This window comes from Lagopus muta, chromosome 13 (genome assembly GCF_023343835.1).
Source record: "Lagopus muta isolate bLagMut1 chromosome 13, bLagMut1 primary, whole genome shotgun sequence".
Classification (NCBI taxonomy): domain Eukaryota; kingdom Metazoa; phylum Chordata; class Aves; order Galliformes; family Phasianidae; genus Lagopus; species Lagopus muta.
Window position 1 is genome coordinate 17,533,059 of NC_064445.1, and position 14,783 is coordinate 17,547,841.

The following is a 14,783-nucleotide window of genomic DNA, read 5'->3' on the forward strand; positions in this document are numbered from 1 at the left end:
ATATGATAAAATAGGAAATACTTTTATGGGAAATGCAGAGAATGATTAAACACTGAGTATTTAATCAGATCCTAGGCTCTGGCTCCTTGAAGCTTTGCAAAGCAAGCCACTTCCCCCCTTACCTTGAAACTGATTGATCTGTTGAGCTGCAAACAAATTCCTCTGCTCAGATGTTACTCCCAGCATGTTTTGTCTCTGCTTTTCCTGGAAAACGAGGGGAATAACAGTCAGGTTGCAGTTTCTTGACAAACAGAAATGGCAGCAGACATTTGAAGTGCAGCCACTGTCATCACTAACAACCTTTCACACACATCCCTCTGATGAGACTCGGCCCAGACTTCGTTTCATTCAGTTCATTTCAGAGCTGATCTTAATTGCTCACATGTCCCCTTCCTGCAGAGGTGTCCTTAAACAGCCCCGCATTTGGAAGTGCAGACTGTAGCAGAAGCTGTGCAGGAAGCTTAAGGCCGAGGGGGAGGTGGACAAACACACAGACCCTCATGTTCACCAGCTTATGAGTGAAGTATGGCGCTGCCAGAGGCTGGAGAAATCCTGGTGTCTCCCCAGCACCTCTTGGGCTGTTTGCATGTGTTCGTGGGAGTACCTGACCCGGGGACAAAAGGTGCCCAAGAGCCTAGGAGTGAACAGAGTTGGCAGCAGCATTTCAGGGACACAATGCCAAACAGGAGGCTGCTGGTGGCCGCGACCCTGCCTGCAGAACTGCTCTCTGACGTGGTCGGCCTGCGGTGCCAGCTGCCACTCCTCACCAGAACACAGCAGTGAACCACAGGAAGCCCTGGATCCCAGAAGCTGCTCCCTGAGCAGAGCACTGCTGGCTTTCTCCAAGTGCCCTGATTCATCTCCCCAGCTGTTTGACCCCAGAACCCACCACCACGCTCGTGTCCCTGCTGTGGACAGCAGCTGTGACTCAGGGAACTTCCCACAAATGGTGCAAGCTGAGGCCTTGCTGAACTTCTGTTGTGCCAGAGCAGCTCAGATAAGCTTGAAGCCAACTGATGACAATGAGGTACAGTTGTTTTTGGAAGGGAATTTAATCAGTGAACAGGACAGTTGAGAGTTTTACTGAACTGCTTCTCACATCATTTCCCAGCAAAGAAATGAGCCTTGCCACAAACCCAGCTCAGAAAGCCAGAGATACAAGCTCAGTGCTGCCTCACACAGCCCCCTGTGAGCTTCCCTCACCCTTGCTCCTTCACAAAGCACGTTTCAAGCCTTGCACTGGGACTTCTGTCCCCAATGAGAACATCCAAGTCCAGTACTGGATGTACTGGGTTTATCATCTGCTCTGGGAGATCTCCAGAGAATCAAAGAGAAAGAGAAGGACGTGTCTCCTGGGCCTGCCTCGTACTTCAAGCCTCCCTTTTCAGCATCTTTCCTCCAGCTCTGAGGCTGACCAACACGACAGCAGGGATACAGAGATGACTGAATTCTTTCCTCGCACACGAATGGGTAGAGCTGAACTCAGGCTTGCTGAGCAGCACTTGGCCCTGGCCTCCTTTAGGGATAACAGCCTGGATGCACCACAGCCCTAGTCTGACTCAACCCAGCAATTCCTAGGTCACTCCTCGGTGTTTGCTGACTGGTGATTTTCCCATTCCAGTTAGTCCCGTCCTTCCAGTGAGGTGGATGGCACAGGAACCCACAGAAGCACTCAGCACTGTACCTGCATCAGCTGTCGTTTCATTATTTGCTGCTTCAGTAAATGGTTCCTCATGGTGTACCCATTCACTGTGGCTGGTGCCGGCACAGAGCCTCCACTTGGGACGGAGCCCGGCTCCTGAAGTCTGGCAACAAGTCCAGGATTCTGATCCTGCCAAGAAAGATGAAAGAAAGAAAATTAATCTCATCAGGGAGACAACAACAGGAGCCTTTCTCTTCTTGCTAATGCCCTCTTCTCCAGTCTTCATCTGTTCCGTGCCAAAGGTTCACATGGACCCACGTGGCACAGTGTGACAGCAAGCGCCAGGTGACTGCTCTGGCTTCTGGGGGTCAGCACAAGAAGAAATGAGGGAGGCAAAAGATGAACCTGAAGTTCTTTGTGACCAGCCCAGGGCTACAGGGCTGATTCACTACGATTACTGGACTCACGTGGCTGCCTAGCTGACAGAAGGGATGTGAGTAACGCATCATATTTCCCACCAGTTCCCCACCTGTTACACTGAAAGACATAAGGAAAGTTGTATCAGGTAGGACTTGATAAATTGATATAAAGAAGAAACCTACAGTAACAGAAAACAGAAAACTGAAGGCTGAAGAATGGAAAAGGAAATATCAGATCAGAGAGCCAGAAAGACAAGGAAGAGCTGGACCTGAACTGAAATGCTTCCTGTGGGTTCTGTGGCGGGGCAATGAAGGAGGGAGCTACTTGTGAAAGGAGAGAACATACAAAAACACAGGGTCAGATCATGGCCAGGTACTAAACAGCTCTCTCGATTCCTGGCTGTGTTGGCTTCCACCAGCTGAGGACTTGCCTTTAAAGAGCACTGTGGGGAATGAGAAAAAAAAAATAGCATAAAAATGGACCATGAACACAACTCCAAAGGGCAGAAGAATTAGGAAAAAAAAAAAAAGTCAAAATATCTGACAAGCTGGCCAGTTGTCAGGGAAATACAAGAGAACAAGGGAAGACATCAAGGCCTCATCAAGGACAAGAAAGCAAGTGATCCTGCAAGTGCCATGCCCCAGCACAGCAGCACCAGTACATCCCCCTTCCTCCATTTTCACATCCAGCCTCTACATTATTTACGATGGTTTGTTATTATTGGCAGGGAGAAGTATGTATGTTATATCCAGCATCCTTAGCTAGGCAGTGCTTCCTTTGTTTTCAGAATGGAAGCCCACATCCTTTGTTTGAGAATCAATGTTATCAGGAGATAAGCAAGAAGAAAATGGTAGTTGCCTTTTGACATCTGACAATTAGAGGCATGCTCAGTGGAGAAAACAGGATACGAGCCATGTTTCAGGGTGGCCAAAAGAAAGCACTGCAAGACATTTATCAGCAGGCAGGCTCCTCGGGCCCGGGGTGCCTTTCCACGGCAGCTTCACCACGAGGAACGACCCAGCACCTTCCCAGACATTCTTTGTAAGGGCGATTACCAAGAAGGTCACTGAAATTACTCATTTTTATGGTACCTCCTTTTGTTGTAGCTCTTCGGCCTATTATGCAAAAGCACAATTGATGAAATGTAAATGCCTGGGAGATAATTTACTAAAAGACACAAACCTGCAGCTCATCACCGGTCTCATTATCATTCCTATTCATGGGCAGTCTCATAAGACTAGACTTTATTACTGGTGCTTTGCTTACAATCCTGCTGGACAACTCTCCTCCTCCCCCTTCCCTCCTACCCATTTTACTCCCTCTCCCACAGAAAAAGAGGGAGGGGAGGAAAAAAAGTAAATATGATTTACTACAGATGTAAATATGAGAGTTCATGTAAAGCCAGCATTCTGCTTTCATGTCAGACAGTATTCTGTAGCCACAGTTAAGCTCTGAATAATGCAGATTGCCTCTAGGGGAATATTTGAAAGTGCAGGGATTCAGTTTGTGTACTCTGCACATGAAAGACACCGAAATGTTCCTACCACCACAATCCCTGCCATCTATCCAATTTCCTCCCAACTTGTCTTGTTGCGTGCAGAGGGTCTGTGCTTACTGAAGCAAACGAGTTTAGTGCAGGGACAATCATTCTGATGTCTAGCTCAGGGCTATCGCATTAACAAGTCATTAACATTAAAGTCTCTTGCCTAATCATGTCCACCTCATTCTAATTCTTCCTAAACATCATCAAGAAAATAACGTTGATTTTTCCATATTATTAATGGCAAAGAAGTGTAAATCACATTACTGATTGCGGCTCCTGCGCCGTGGCAATACAGCGGCGTAATTGTATGGGATTTTCTGCAGCACCCTACAGCAATAACGACAATCGGCAAAGTTCATTTGCAAATGCAGAGAATGGGTTGCTGAGTTTTTCAGAGCAAAGTTGTATGACACTTAATTAGCGGATAAAGAAACAACCTATACATCTAAATGTTGCTTTTGGGGAAATTAGGACAAAATAGCATGGGTAGGAACACGAGGAATGAATTCAAAATCTTTCCATCTACAGTTCACATATAGGTTAATCTAAAAAAAACAACAAGTTCTCTCTTTTCGCCACTAGTGGGAACTACTGCATTCCCTTACAATAACAAATAACCGTGTAAACACTGACTAAGAATAGCTCTGGTGTAGTCCAAAGGACACTGCTATCTGGACCAAAGGTTAATGAACTCGAAGCATTTTTCCTCTTCAGCACTCCCCAAGAAACATCACTTTCCCATATTATGGCCCAGCCGAACACGCCATAAACGTAGCTCAACTCTCTTTCAGAGCGTCCCATTTAAAAGCCACAAGGGGAGCAAAGAGAGGAGGGTTCCATCGTCCCAGTGGGGAAGGCTGGCAGCAGGAGCAAACACACATCTGCAAAACATACGGGTCTGCACGCGGGCGTTGGCGGGGGATGGTCACTTTTCCCTCCAGAAACTTGTAACAACCCATCAGATCGGCAGAATCCCCAGGCAATGGCAGGCACCCAGCGCTGGGTTTGACAGCACGTGCCGCTGCTGCTCGGCGCACGGCCACACGGCAGGTCAGAGCTCCCGCACGGCACTGAGGGCTTTCCAGTGTTCAAGAGTTGGGGATCCCACGTGCTCCCCTCAAGAGCAAGGAGCAAAGAATTGGGCTGCAGGTTTGCAGGAACGCCTACTGTCTGCATCTGTATTCAGGCACTGATGGTGACGGGGAAAGCAGCGGCACACACCAGCGAGAGCGGCCTGTCACAACAGCCCAGCGTGCGCAGGAGGGAACACTGCTAGACTGTGCAAAACGCACCTGCGAACGGCTGTGTCCAACTGTATGAGCGCGGGTCTGGTCCAAAAAAGCATTGGGGCACACAGTGCAAACACTCCCACTGAGAACAACTGCCTATTGCTATGGGTCTGCATCCTTCCAACATCACTGGTGGGCTGTTCCACCCAGCCTCCACGTCCTCGCACAGGAGATGCACAACCGCCGTAAGGAAGCACGAAGATGAGCCATTCCACGAGAGCACAGTGAATCAGCGCCGGTGCCTACCGCTCAGACAGACATCCAGCAACCACTTCTGTGGCTTCGCTTAAGTGAGAATGAAGCAATTTATGGCCCCTAATTCCTCTGAATCCTCATTAACAAACAGTCCAAAAAGGATTTAAAAGCAAGACTTTCTGAGGATCTGAGTTCAAGCTCTGATCACACTTTGGCAAATACGTAAAAATCCCTCTAATCTTTAATAAAGAGTGTTCACTGTTTTTTAAGACTGTGTGAAAACAGTAAACTCATTTATTATTATTAAATTTCCCCATCTGCTACATCTTACAGCGTAACTCTAAAGAATATAACCAAGAAATTCACATGTTCTACTGAGTTGAGCCCAGAGCAATTGGAAATGTACAGTTTATTTCTGCAGGGGCACGAAGGGGACTGCAGGCTCCTGGACAGTCATTTGTCCATGTTGAAGAGAGAGCTGTCGGAACCAAAATGGCTCATGTGCTTTATAAGGAATAAGCTGCCAGGTGAGACGGCTCTGCATTACGTTACAGACCCAGACAATAAAACCAAGCCGTGAATTTCAATAGTTAACAGATGGACTAATTAGAGACAGAGTTCTTTGTGGTTCCAACAGATAAGCAGGTCACAGCAAGGTTACCAAGAGACACCCGGCTTGGTGAATTGCAGGAGATATTTGCAGAGTAGGTGAAGAACTGTACTTCCCATATGAAAGTGTTACCAGCAGTGGAGGAACAGAAATGCTTCTAATAAAAGATTCATACAGTAGCTGCATTTAAAAAGTTTCTTCCGTTTCAAAAGGCATTACTGATTTGAGAAAGATTCCCTCCACACTAAAGGGAGAATCCAGCTGACTCTAGTAATCACCTATCTTATAGCAGAAGGAAAAGAGCCACAGCACTGCAGAATAAAAGGAAAAGACAAAAGGGAATGGGTAGCTCAGGGTAGATGTTGGCTGCAGGTAAGAGGAGTGGAAAAACTGCTTTATGCTGTTGGATGTTTTGTGACCAAAGATAGCTTTAAGTCGAAGCGTTTACCAAGACATCACATGGAAAAAAATGAAATGAAATAGAATAAAATAATAATAAATAACAATTTAAAATAAATCATAAATAATCCTTTCAGTGGATCTGCACTCGCTGCAGGGGCAGATGCTCTCTAGGGGTGGGGTGAAGTTTCATTAACTGAGTTTTGTTCTGTATTTTAAGAACATCTGTTATGTATGGAGAGTTCTGCACTCTGCTGAGGAAATGCAACCACTGGTTTCAGGCTCCCTCGCTCGTGCCCACAGTGGGTTTTCTCTCCTAAGGCCACAGCCACGACAGCCAGGTGCAAGCACTGCACAAAGACTGCCGAGGTAACTGCTGGAACGGCAGCGCGCTTCAAGCTGGCTCACCCACAGCATCGCATGGCTGTGAATGTTGCGTCTTGGGCCACAGTGAAGCCACAAAAGACTCTCGGCTGTCTAACGGCCTGCTGTGGCTCCAGGCAAGCCGTGATGCCATCCGCACCAAGGAGGACACCGGGCCCAGCTACAGACTCACATTTTGAATCTCTGTGGCCAAGGCACACAAACGAAGCAGGCGGGATGACCAGGTCACTGGGCAGAGCACTGTCTGTCAGATGCTACACTTTGCTTCCCCCCGTCCTCGGGGCTCTGCATGCTTCTTGCTCTGCCACTTGCCTTTAACAAAACGCTCTGTTTGCTCTTCGGAAGTTTTCTTTCTTTTTCCCTCTATTCTGCCCACAGTTCAGAGATGCTCTTCAAGATAAAACTGAGCCTTTCAGTTCAAAAATGCTCCAAAGCTTTTTGTTTGCTTGTTTGTTTTAACAAAATGTATGGACACAGATAAAACAAGCTGTGCATCCCAGCAGATCCTTTTGTACCCATCTTTCACCCATTTCCTTGATACACGAGCATGTGAAATGCTAGCAGACTCAGGTTTCTAAGACTATCCTGAGGCTATCAGGAAAAGACTTTGTTTGAAGGCTGTAAGTGACCCATAAGTATATGGTTTTGTTTTAAAAAGAAAATTCTTTTCAGCTTTTCTTTCTGCTCATTCACAAGCATGCACAGCTTCCTTGATAGGCTGTCCTCCTCCGCTTGGGACAGAGAAGCCCTCCACACCTGGCTGGCAGTTGCACCAGCAGCTCCTCCCTTCAGCAGCACAGAAGGAATCCCCATTTCCCTGTAGCTGCTCTCCTTCACGCTATTAAAAACAGAACAAAACCAACAAAACCAGAGTACCCAAAGTACCTGTCAAAACACACCCAGATGTAAGATGGAAACCGAGTCCCCTCTTAAAAAAAGCAAAAACAAAAACAAATTAGTTAAAACTCCTGTGCAAATATCAAAAATATCAGCTGGTTTTGTTCAACAGAAACACGCCACTGAACAAAAGCAGCAATCACAATAACAGAAAGTCAGAATAATCCCGAGTGAACTACTGCAGCTGCAATTTTCTCTTAGGTGGAAATGTACGCTGGAGCACGCGAGGTGAAATCAAGCACTGCAACACCCCAGCCTCACAGGCAGCATGGCAAACAGGAGCCTGAGGCACAACACGGGTCACAGAGTGGGCGCACAGGGCACACAGCTCCTCGGCAGCACGGGGCGAGCCTCCAGCACCCCCTGCAAGCAGATCCTTTGGCCCAGACCGACTGCTGGTTTTAGGCGTAGAGACCCAGAGGTACAGAGACAGGGGCTTTGTACGTGTCTGTGTAACATACAGTCAGGACACAAAACTGAACTCTGCAAAGATCAAAATATTTCTATTTGGCTTGTACAGCTATCATGATTCTCCAGCCCCTGACACCATGCTCTCGTTCTCATGGAGGGCAGCTTGCCTATAAATTCAATGAGATAATCTAAAACTGTATTTATCTCACCCAATTTTGGCTGGCAGTCCTTCTGCCTGTCTTTACAAGGTTGCACGAATTGCAGTGACAAACTACAGCATCTAGTGTCTGTAAAGTGGTTTGACTCGAGTCACCACAGTGCTCCGTCAAGGCGTGCTCCCTAACAGAGCATGGCTGAGATGCAAAGGGAGCTGGCTTAGCTCAGCACCTGCTGGGAGAAATGCATCGGCTGCATGGGGAATTCAAGGGCTGGAGAGAGAACAGGAATATCCCACCAAACAATAGTGAAGATTTCACTCTAACAAAGTCCAAGCTTGGAAATCTTGAGATCTTTGCTGGTTTCTAATGATACAAGTGAGTCCTTCACAAGCCCACTTCCACGGAGCACTGTGAGCTGCAGTGCGGTGCTCTGGGTCACACAAGGCATTGAATCGCTTCATCCCTCTGAGCTGAAGCTCCCGAAATTCCCTGCACCGGTTCAGGCTGCAGGGCAGCTGCTGAGCCCCGTGAGCCCGCCTGCCTGCATAACTGCACTTGGCAAAGCGCTCCACCTGCAAACCTGCACAAAGCATCACTTCGCTTCCCAGCAGATGAAACCATTCACACCCCTGACGCGGTTATAATCGGGGCTGCCCAATCCGGCGCTAAAAGTTGCCCCACAACTTAGCAAACAAAATCCACTGAGCAGCAGTAAGCTGAAACAGTGGACACTAACAAGCCAGGAACAGGTAGTCCTCGTGATCCAAGTTTTAAAACCGCGTGAAAAAATACACAGGGTGACCTTGAGCACCGAGAACAAGGAGCGAGACCATTACTTTTTAAAATGGAAATTGTTATTAAAACACCCGAAGCCGAACTGCTGTAACCAAGTCGGCTCCATCTCCCCTTAAAAATTCCTTTTCTCCCCTTCCATTCAGATTGTATTTACAAACTGTAGATGTCTCATTTTTTTTCCTGTGTCATTTCATTATTACTGAGTTGAGCTCACTAGCCATCTGCAGCTTCATTTCATCAGGCTCCCATTTGTCCTTGGAACAAGGTCATCCGGGACAAGAACATAAAATGCTGCTTTCCTCGACTGACAGTTCTTTATGCCTTCCTGTAAATATTCCCCACTAATTTTAAATAATTTTACCACTTCATACTCCCCCTCACATGCACTGAAAAGGTTGATATGCACGCATATTAATAAGGATCTTGTCATTTAACCATTGCGCGACATATTAGAGGCAATTAGTGATGTTTATTTGCTGATAACGCAGGCATTTTGAACTCCAGCTCAAGGATCCTTGATAGCTTCATGTGACTTGTAGGGTATTAGCAATGGGTCAGAAGTTGGGACCCCCCCATTCAGCATTAGCATACGCTTGGGAGACTGCTTTGCATCAAGCAGAAGAAACCCAGCAGCCAGTGAGCAACAATGACGGCTGCTGTGCACCCTGCAGAGGGTAAAACATTACCAGGTGGTTGGAGGCTTGTCCATCGAAATCAAGAGACCGACTAGAAATGACTTTCAGATGCGTCACACCAAGTTGCAGGCTGAAACCAAACACGAACAGAACACAGAACTTCCGCTTGCATCAAATGTGACACGCCAGAAATTGTGGAGCACCTTCTCTGAAGCAGAGACTGCTGCTCCAGATGACAGCAAAGCCAACCCCTTCCCCCCAGAACAGCCAGGTAAATTAGTGTGAGAATTCTCATGAGTGCGATCATAAAGCGGCAGGAGATAAGTGTGGGACTGAGACCAACCAGTGGCAGTCAGGGATCTGCCTCGGCCCAGTGCCTGGCTGCAGCACAGCAGCAGCAGTGCCCCCAGCCTGCTTTGGGCATCGGAAAATTCACCGCTGGGCTTACAGAGTGATTCTGAGATACGCTGTGCAGCATGCAGCCATCTGGTTCCTGAGTAATGGTGCGACAGCCTTTACTGTGTGCTCTGTGAGCCCCAGCAGCCCCACTCGGACAGATGTGCACATCCCAGAGGGCTGCCTGCAGGCGCACCTGCGCATGAGATGTGCACTGAGGCACGTGAGCCAGTGATGACTTCCCTTGCACAAGCAAACTTCCCTTTGGACTGACAGCAGTGGTTGGCTCATGAGGCTGTGAGCACGCAGCTTGTCAGAAGGAGATGCAGAAAATGTGATCATTAAAGGCACACTCCCAAGCCACCCCTACAGGAGATGATCTCGAAAGGTGAGTTTGCTTCATGGCTTAGTCACAGGATAAAACCTGGCCCTATGGAGCAGGGCTCGCATGACCAGGTTTGGTTTCCAGTTCTACCATATGTAGCTCTTTCAGGTGCCTGCAGACAGGTCACTTCATTTCTCTCCGTCTCAGCTTCCCCCAAAATGCATGAATGTTTCTCCCCAAACAGGATCAGCCCCCGGAGCAGCAGGGGCCGGGTTCCATGCCACGCTGCGGTCCGAGCTGCACTTTGCCCTCTCCCCAGTGAGGGCCTTGTTCTGGTTCCCACTGCAAACAAGATTTTGTCATGTCCTTTTTACGTCCACCCCTGGGTCCGGCCACAGCCAGCTGCACCTCAGAACAGCACTGAACCACACCAACATGTAATGGTCCCCTGGGGCCTCTGACCCGGCAGTGCTGCTCAGCAGAGCGCAGCCCGGCCACAGACCTGTGGCTCATCCCTGCTCACCCCTTACGTGCTGTGGGAGCAGTGCTGCAACGGCCATGGGCACAGCTTGCTATGGCACGGTGAGAGCTTTCACCTCAGTGAGAACAGTCCCACTTTGCACTATGCCCTCTCCTGCATCTTTGACTTCAGTCTGCCTCCAGCCCTGTCACAGACCATTCTCTATCACTTACCAGGCAGGAGATCCTTTCAAATCAAAATTTATCCATGACGGAAAAAACACTCAGGCACCTACAAACACACCTCTTCTCAGGTCCACCACCACCTCCCCGTAACTTTGTGCGTTTTGGTCACGTAAGAGAGGAGTTTAGGAGATGCGCAGGTAGCAGCTGGCCCAGCAGGGCTCTGCTGTGAGGCAACAAGGAAGCACACAAAAGACAGCAGAAGGCTGGGGCTGGCCCATGCCCCGGCACTGCAGGGTGCTCGCGAGCATTTCCTCTGCAGAGACACTGCGTGTCAACAGTTAACTTCCCTTTGTTCACATCCAAATGATTAAGGTTAGAAGCTTGCCTGGTGACATCAGCGGAGTTTAAACACGCTGGATATGGTCCAGGGAGCCAAAGTTATTGCTGACCCCATGGTTACTGATCCGCTCTGCAAGTAGCTGATGTCTGCTCTCACTTTATGAATTATTTAATGGGTTAAAGATTGGTCAGATCTCCTTTATGCAACGTACAGCTATACAGTGGGCAGGAGGACATAAACATGCATTAACAAGGTTAAAGTCATACACTGTAACTACACTGTCTGTTTTCAGCTTGCAGCTTTATTGACTTAATCATGCCGGCACTGCAGCCAACAAATCATTAAATCCATTCCATTCTTCTGCTGGTTCCCAACCACAAAAACAGAGGCAGGCAAACACAGAGCGAGGCTGCAGAGGGGGTGGAGAGCGGGGGGGTGAGGGGCAGGGAAGAACACTGGGATCACTATGGAGTGCTGCGCTGGCCCCTCACCGCCAGCACAAAGACACCAAATCTGTCTTTACGGACTAAGTGGTTTCATGGTTTAAAGTGACACACTCATTTGTTCCTGTTTTGCAACGATTACACAAAAGAAGAAGAAGGGGGCGGGGGGAGGGATGTAAAAGAGGAATAAAAAGCAAACGGAGTGTCCTCGCACCGTAATGGCGCGCCTGTGTCCTTGAGGAGCGAGCAGCAGGGCTGGCGCAACGAGGGCTGCACGCCTGCTGCACCCCAGGGGCTCGAGCTCGGCACCGCGCTCACTGCTAATCTGCAGTGAAATGCAGGCATAATTAAGAGTTCAGCGTAAAGGAGAAAAGACATGCAGCATTAAATCAGTCCTCCCGCTGCCCTCCAGGAGCAGCTCCAACCACTCCTCAGAACCAAAGAAGTACTCGATGTCAGACCTAAGTAACAGCTCCACTTTAAGACCAAGGCTTCAGTTTTTTGACCTGGTACTTTTCACATCCTCACTGAGGTCCCCAAGCAGAAGTGCTCAGATTGTCAGCAGGTGTCCTGCTGAAGTCAGCAGACTGACAAATTCCTGGCTCTACGTCAGGATAGCCAGGTTTGAAAAGCCAGTTCTGAACCTGGATCCTTACTGTCACTGCTGACATCTCCGTTCATTTCTTGATGGAGATAATCCTCTCTGCCTCCATAAAGTGAAGATCGGGTTTGTGACCATCTGAGGAACCTGAAATTAAGTCTGTGGATTCCAATGAGATGCATCCCAGAATCCCGTGAGTGCTGGCTCACACAGTCATCGAGCCACTCTTGATGATATCTGAAAAGTCATGGTGGCCAGTGAAGACTCCAGGGACTGGAAAAAAAGCCATATCACACCCACTTTTAAGAAGGGTAGAAAAAATGACCCAGGGAACTACTAATCTATCAGCCTCATCTGTGTGCTGGGGAAAATCATAGAGCAGATCCTCCTGGAAGCTGTGCTACGGCACATTGAAGAGGGGGAGGTGATATGGGATAACCAGCACGACTTCACCGGTGGCACATCCTGCATGACCAACCTTGCTGCTTTTTATGATGGTGTAACTGGGTCAGTGGACAAAAAGAGATACTGATGTCACCTATCTGGACTTCAGTGAGGACTTTGACACGGTACCCCACAACATCCCTCTGTCCAAACTATACGGACAGACGATATGGATTTGATGGGTGGACTGTTCAGTGGATGAGGAACTGGTTGTGAGATCGTACCCAGAGAGTGGTGGTCCATGGCTCAATGTCTAGATGGAGATTGATGACAGTGGGATTGAGTGCCCACTCAGTGAGTTTGCAGATGACACCACGCTGTGTGGTGCAGCTAACATGCCCAAGGGACGGGATGCCATCCAGAGAGACTCAGACAGGCTGAGCAGGGAGCTCAGGATAACATTATGAGTTTCAGCTAAGCCAAGTGCAAGGTGTTGGCAACCCTCACTACCAGGGCAAACTGGGGGGTGTAAGGATGGAGCACAGCCCTGCTGAAGAGGACCTGGGGTGCTGGTGGATGGCAGCTGGAATGAGCAGCACTGTGCCCTCACAGCCCAGAAAGCCAACCGGATCCTGGGAGCATCCAAAGCAGCACAGCCAGCAGGGTGAGGAGGGGATCTGCCCTTCTGCTCCGTGCTGTGAGACCTCACCTGGAGCGCTGCGCCCAGATGGGGAGTGCTCAGCACAGGAGAGACACGGAGCTGTTGGAGCGCATCCAGAGGAGGGCACAAAAACGATGTGAGGGATGGAACACCTCCCTGCGAGGACAGGCTGAGAGCTGGGCTGTGCAGCACGGAGAAGGGAAGGCTGTGGGGAGAGCTGAGAGCGGCCTGTGGGTATCTAGGGGGGCTGTGAGATGGAAGGGAACAGATTATTGAGCAGGGTCTGCTGTGACAGGACCAGGGGAAATGGTTTTGAACTAAAAGAGGGGAGATTAGACTGGATATAAGGAAGAAGTTTTTTATACTAAGGGTGGTGAGGTACTGGTACAGGTTGCTCAGAGATGGTGGTGGTTCCCTGTCTCTGGGGAGACTCAAGGTCAGGCTGGACCAAGCAGTGAGCACCTGATGAAGCTGTGGAAGTCCCTGCTTGCTGCAGGGGAGTTGGACCAGATGGCCTTTAAGGGTCCCTTCCAACTGAAACACTTCTGATTCTAAAATACAAGTGGCTTGTTTAGAGCTGGGAGAACAAACACTGTATCAGGATGCTGCTCCTCTGATATAAGCAGGCTGTAGAGAAGCCTGCATGAACTCTTGGAAACCTTGAGAGCACGTCTTACAGAGAATCTAGGTACAGACTGTTTGGAAGCTTTTCTCCACTGAGCGAATGTGAAATAAATTCATTTTTCTGGGAAAAACTCAGCTGCAGCAGGATTCCTGGTTCACTTCTACCTAGTATGAAAACAAGGAGCAGACAATGAGCTCCTTTTCCTCACCTCCTTGTTAAAAGATGCTTAGAGCCCCCTGTAAGAATAACTCAGATTTTGGCATGAGACACACAACAGCAGATTTTTTCAAACACTGTTATTATTTGGTTTCACAGTTCTTTTCTTCAGACCCAAACAAGCCTTCTCAGTTAGAGTTCCAATCTTACCTTCTTCTGTTTACCAGTCTCCAGATAACTACCACCTCGAGACATCCCCTGCTTCCATGTATTGCAGCTAAACATATCATTACTTAGTGCAGGAGCCAGCCGGTATTGCTCTTGGAAAGAGCCTGTCCCCCAGCAGGTGCTGCTCCAGGCGGGGGAGGTGGAGGAGCACCATCAAAGGTAAGTGCTTCCCAGCCACCGCGCTGGAAAAACAGGACCGAAGTGAACACGTTTGCTAAGGCAGAACTCAGCTATTTCAGGTATCTTTATGACTTCCAGCAGCAGCACGACTTCGGTGCATCGAATCGCCACAGCTGCTGCTCCCAGAGATGCAGAGGGATGGCCCACGCTGCAGGCAGTGCCAAGCCCCGGCTCACTGATAGAGCAGCTCCCCGCTGCACCTCCACGTAGCGTGTCTGGGGCAAGTCACCCTCTGAAGAGCCCTGAAGGCCCCAGCCTGTCACAGAACCCACGTCTCACAGCTCCCGAACCAGTGCCAACCCACATTTCTGCCCTCGGTCTGTGTGCTGTGCCTGCGGAGCAGCTCTGGGTGCCGCAGGCTCACCCGGCTGTGCAGAGCTCCCACCTCCCCCTGTGCACACACAAGCCCCGCTACAGAAGT

General features: G+C 49.0%; 1 protein-coding gene across 1 annotated transcript in view; it reads right to left on the reverse strand.

The window, feature by feature from the left end:
• The window catches only part of MAMLD1 (mastermind like domain containing 1), a 75,966-nt gene that overhangs the window by 2,647 nt on the left and 58,536 nt on the right, over positions 1–14,783 (reverse strand). The window contains exons 3-4 of the mRNA XM_048959913.1: positions 1,685–1,831; positions 123–204 (exon numbers count right to left, since the gene is read on the reverse strand). Of these exons, the coding sequence (XP_048815870.1) occupies positions 123–204; positions 1,685–1,831 (229 nt within the window). The remainder of the gene's footprint in view (positions 1–122; positions 205–1,684; positions 1,832–14,783) is intronic.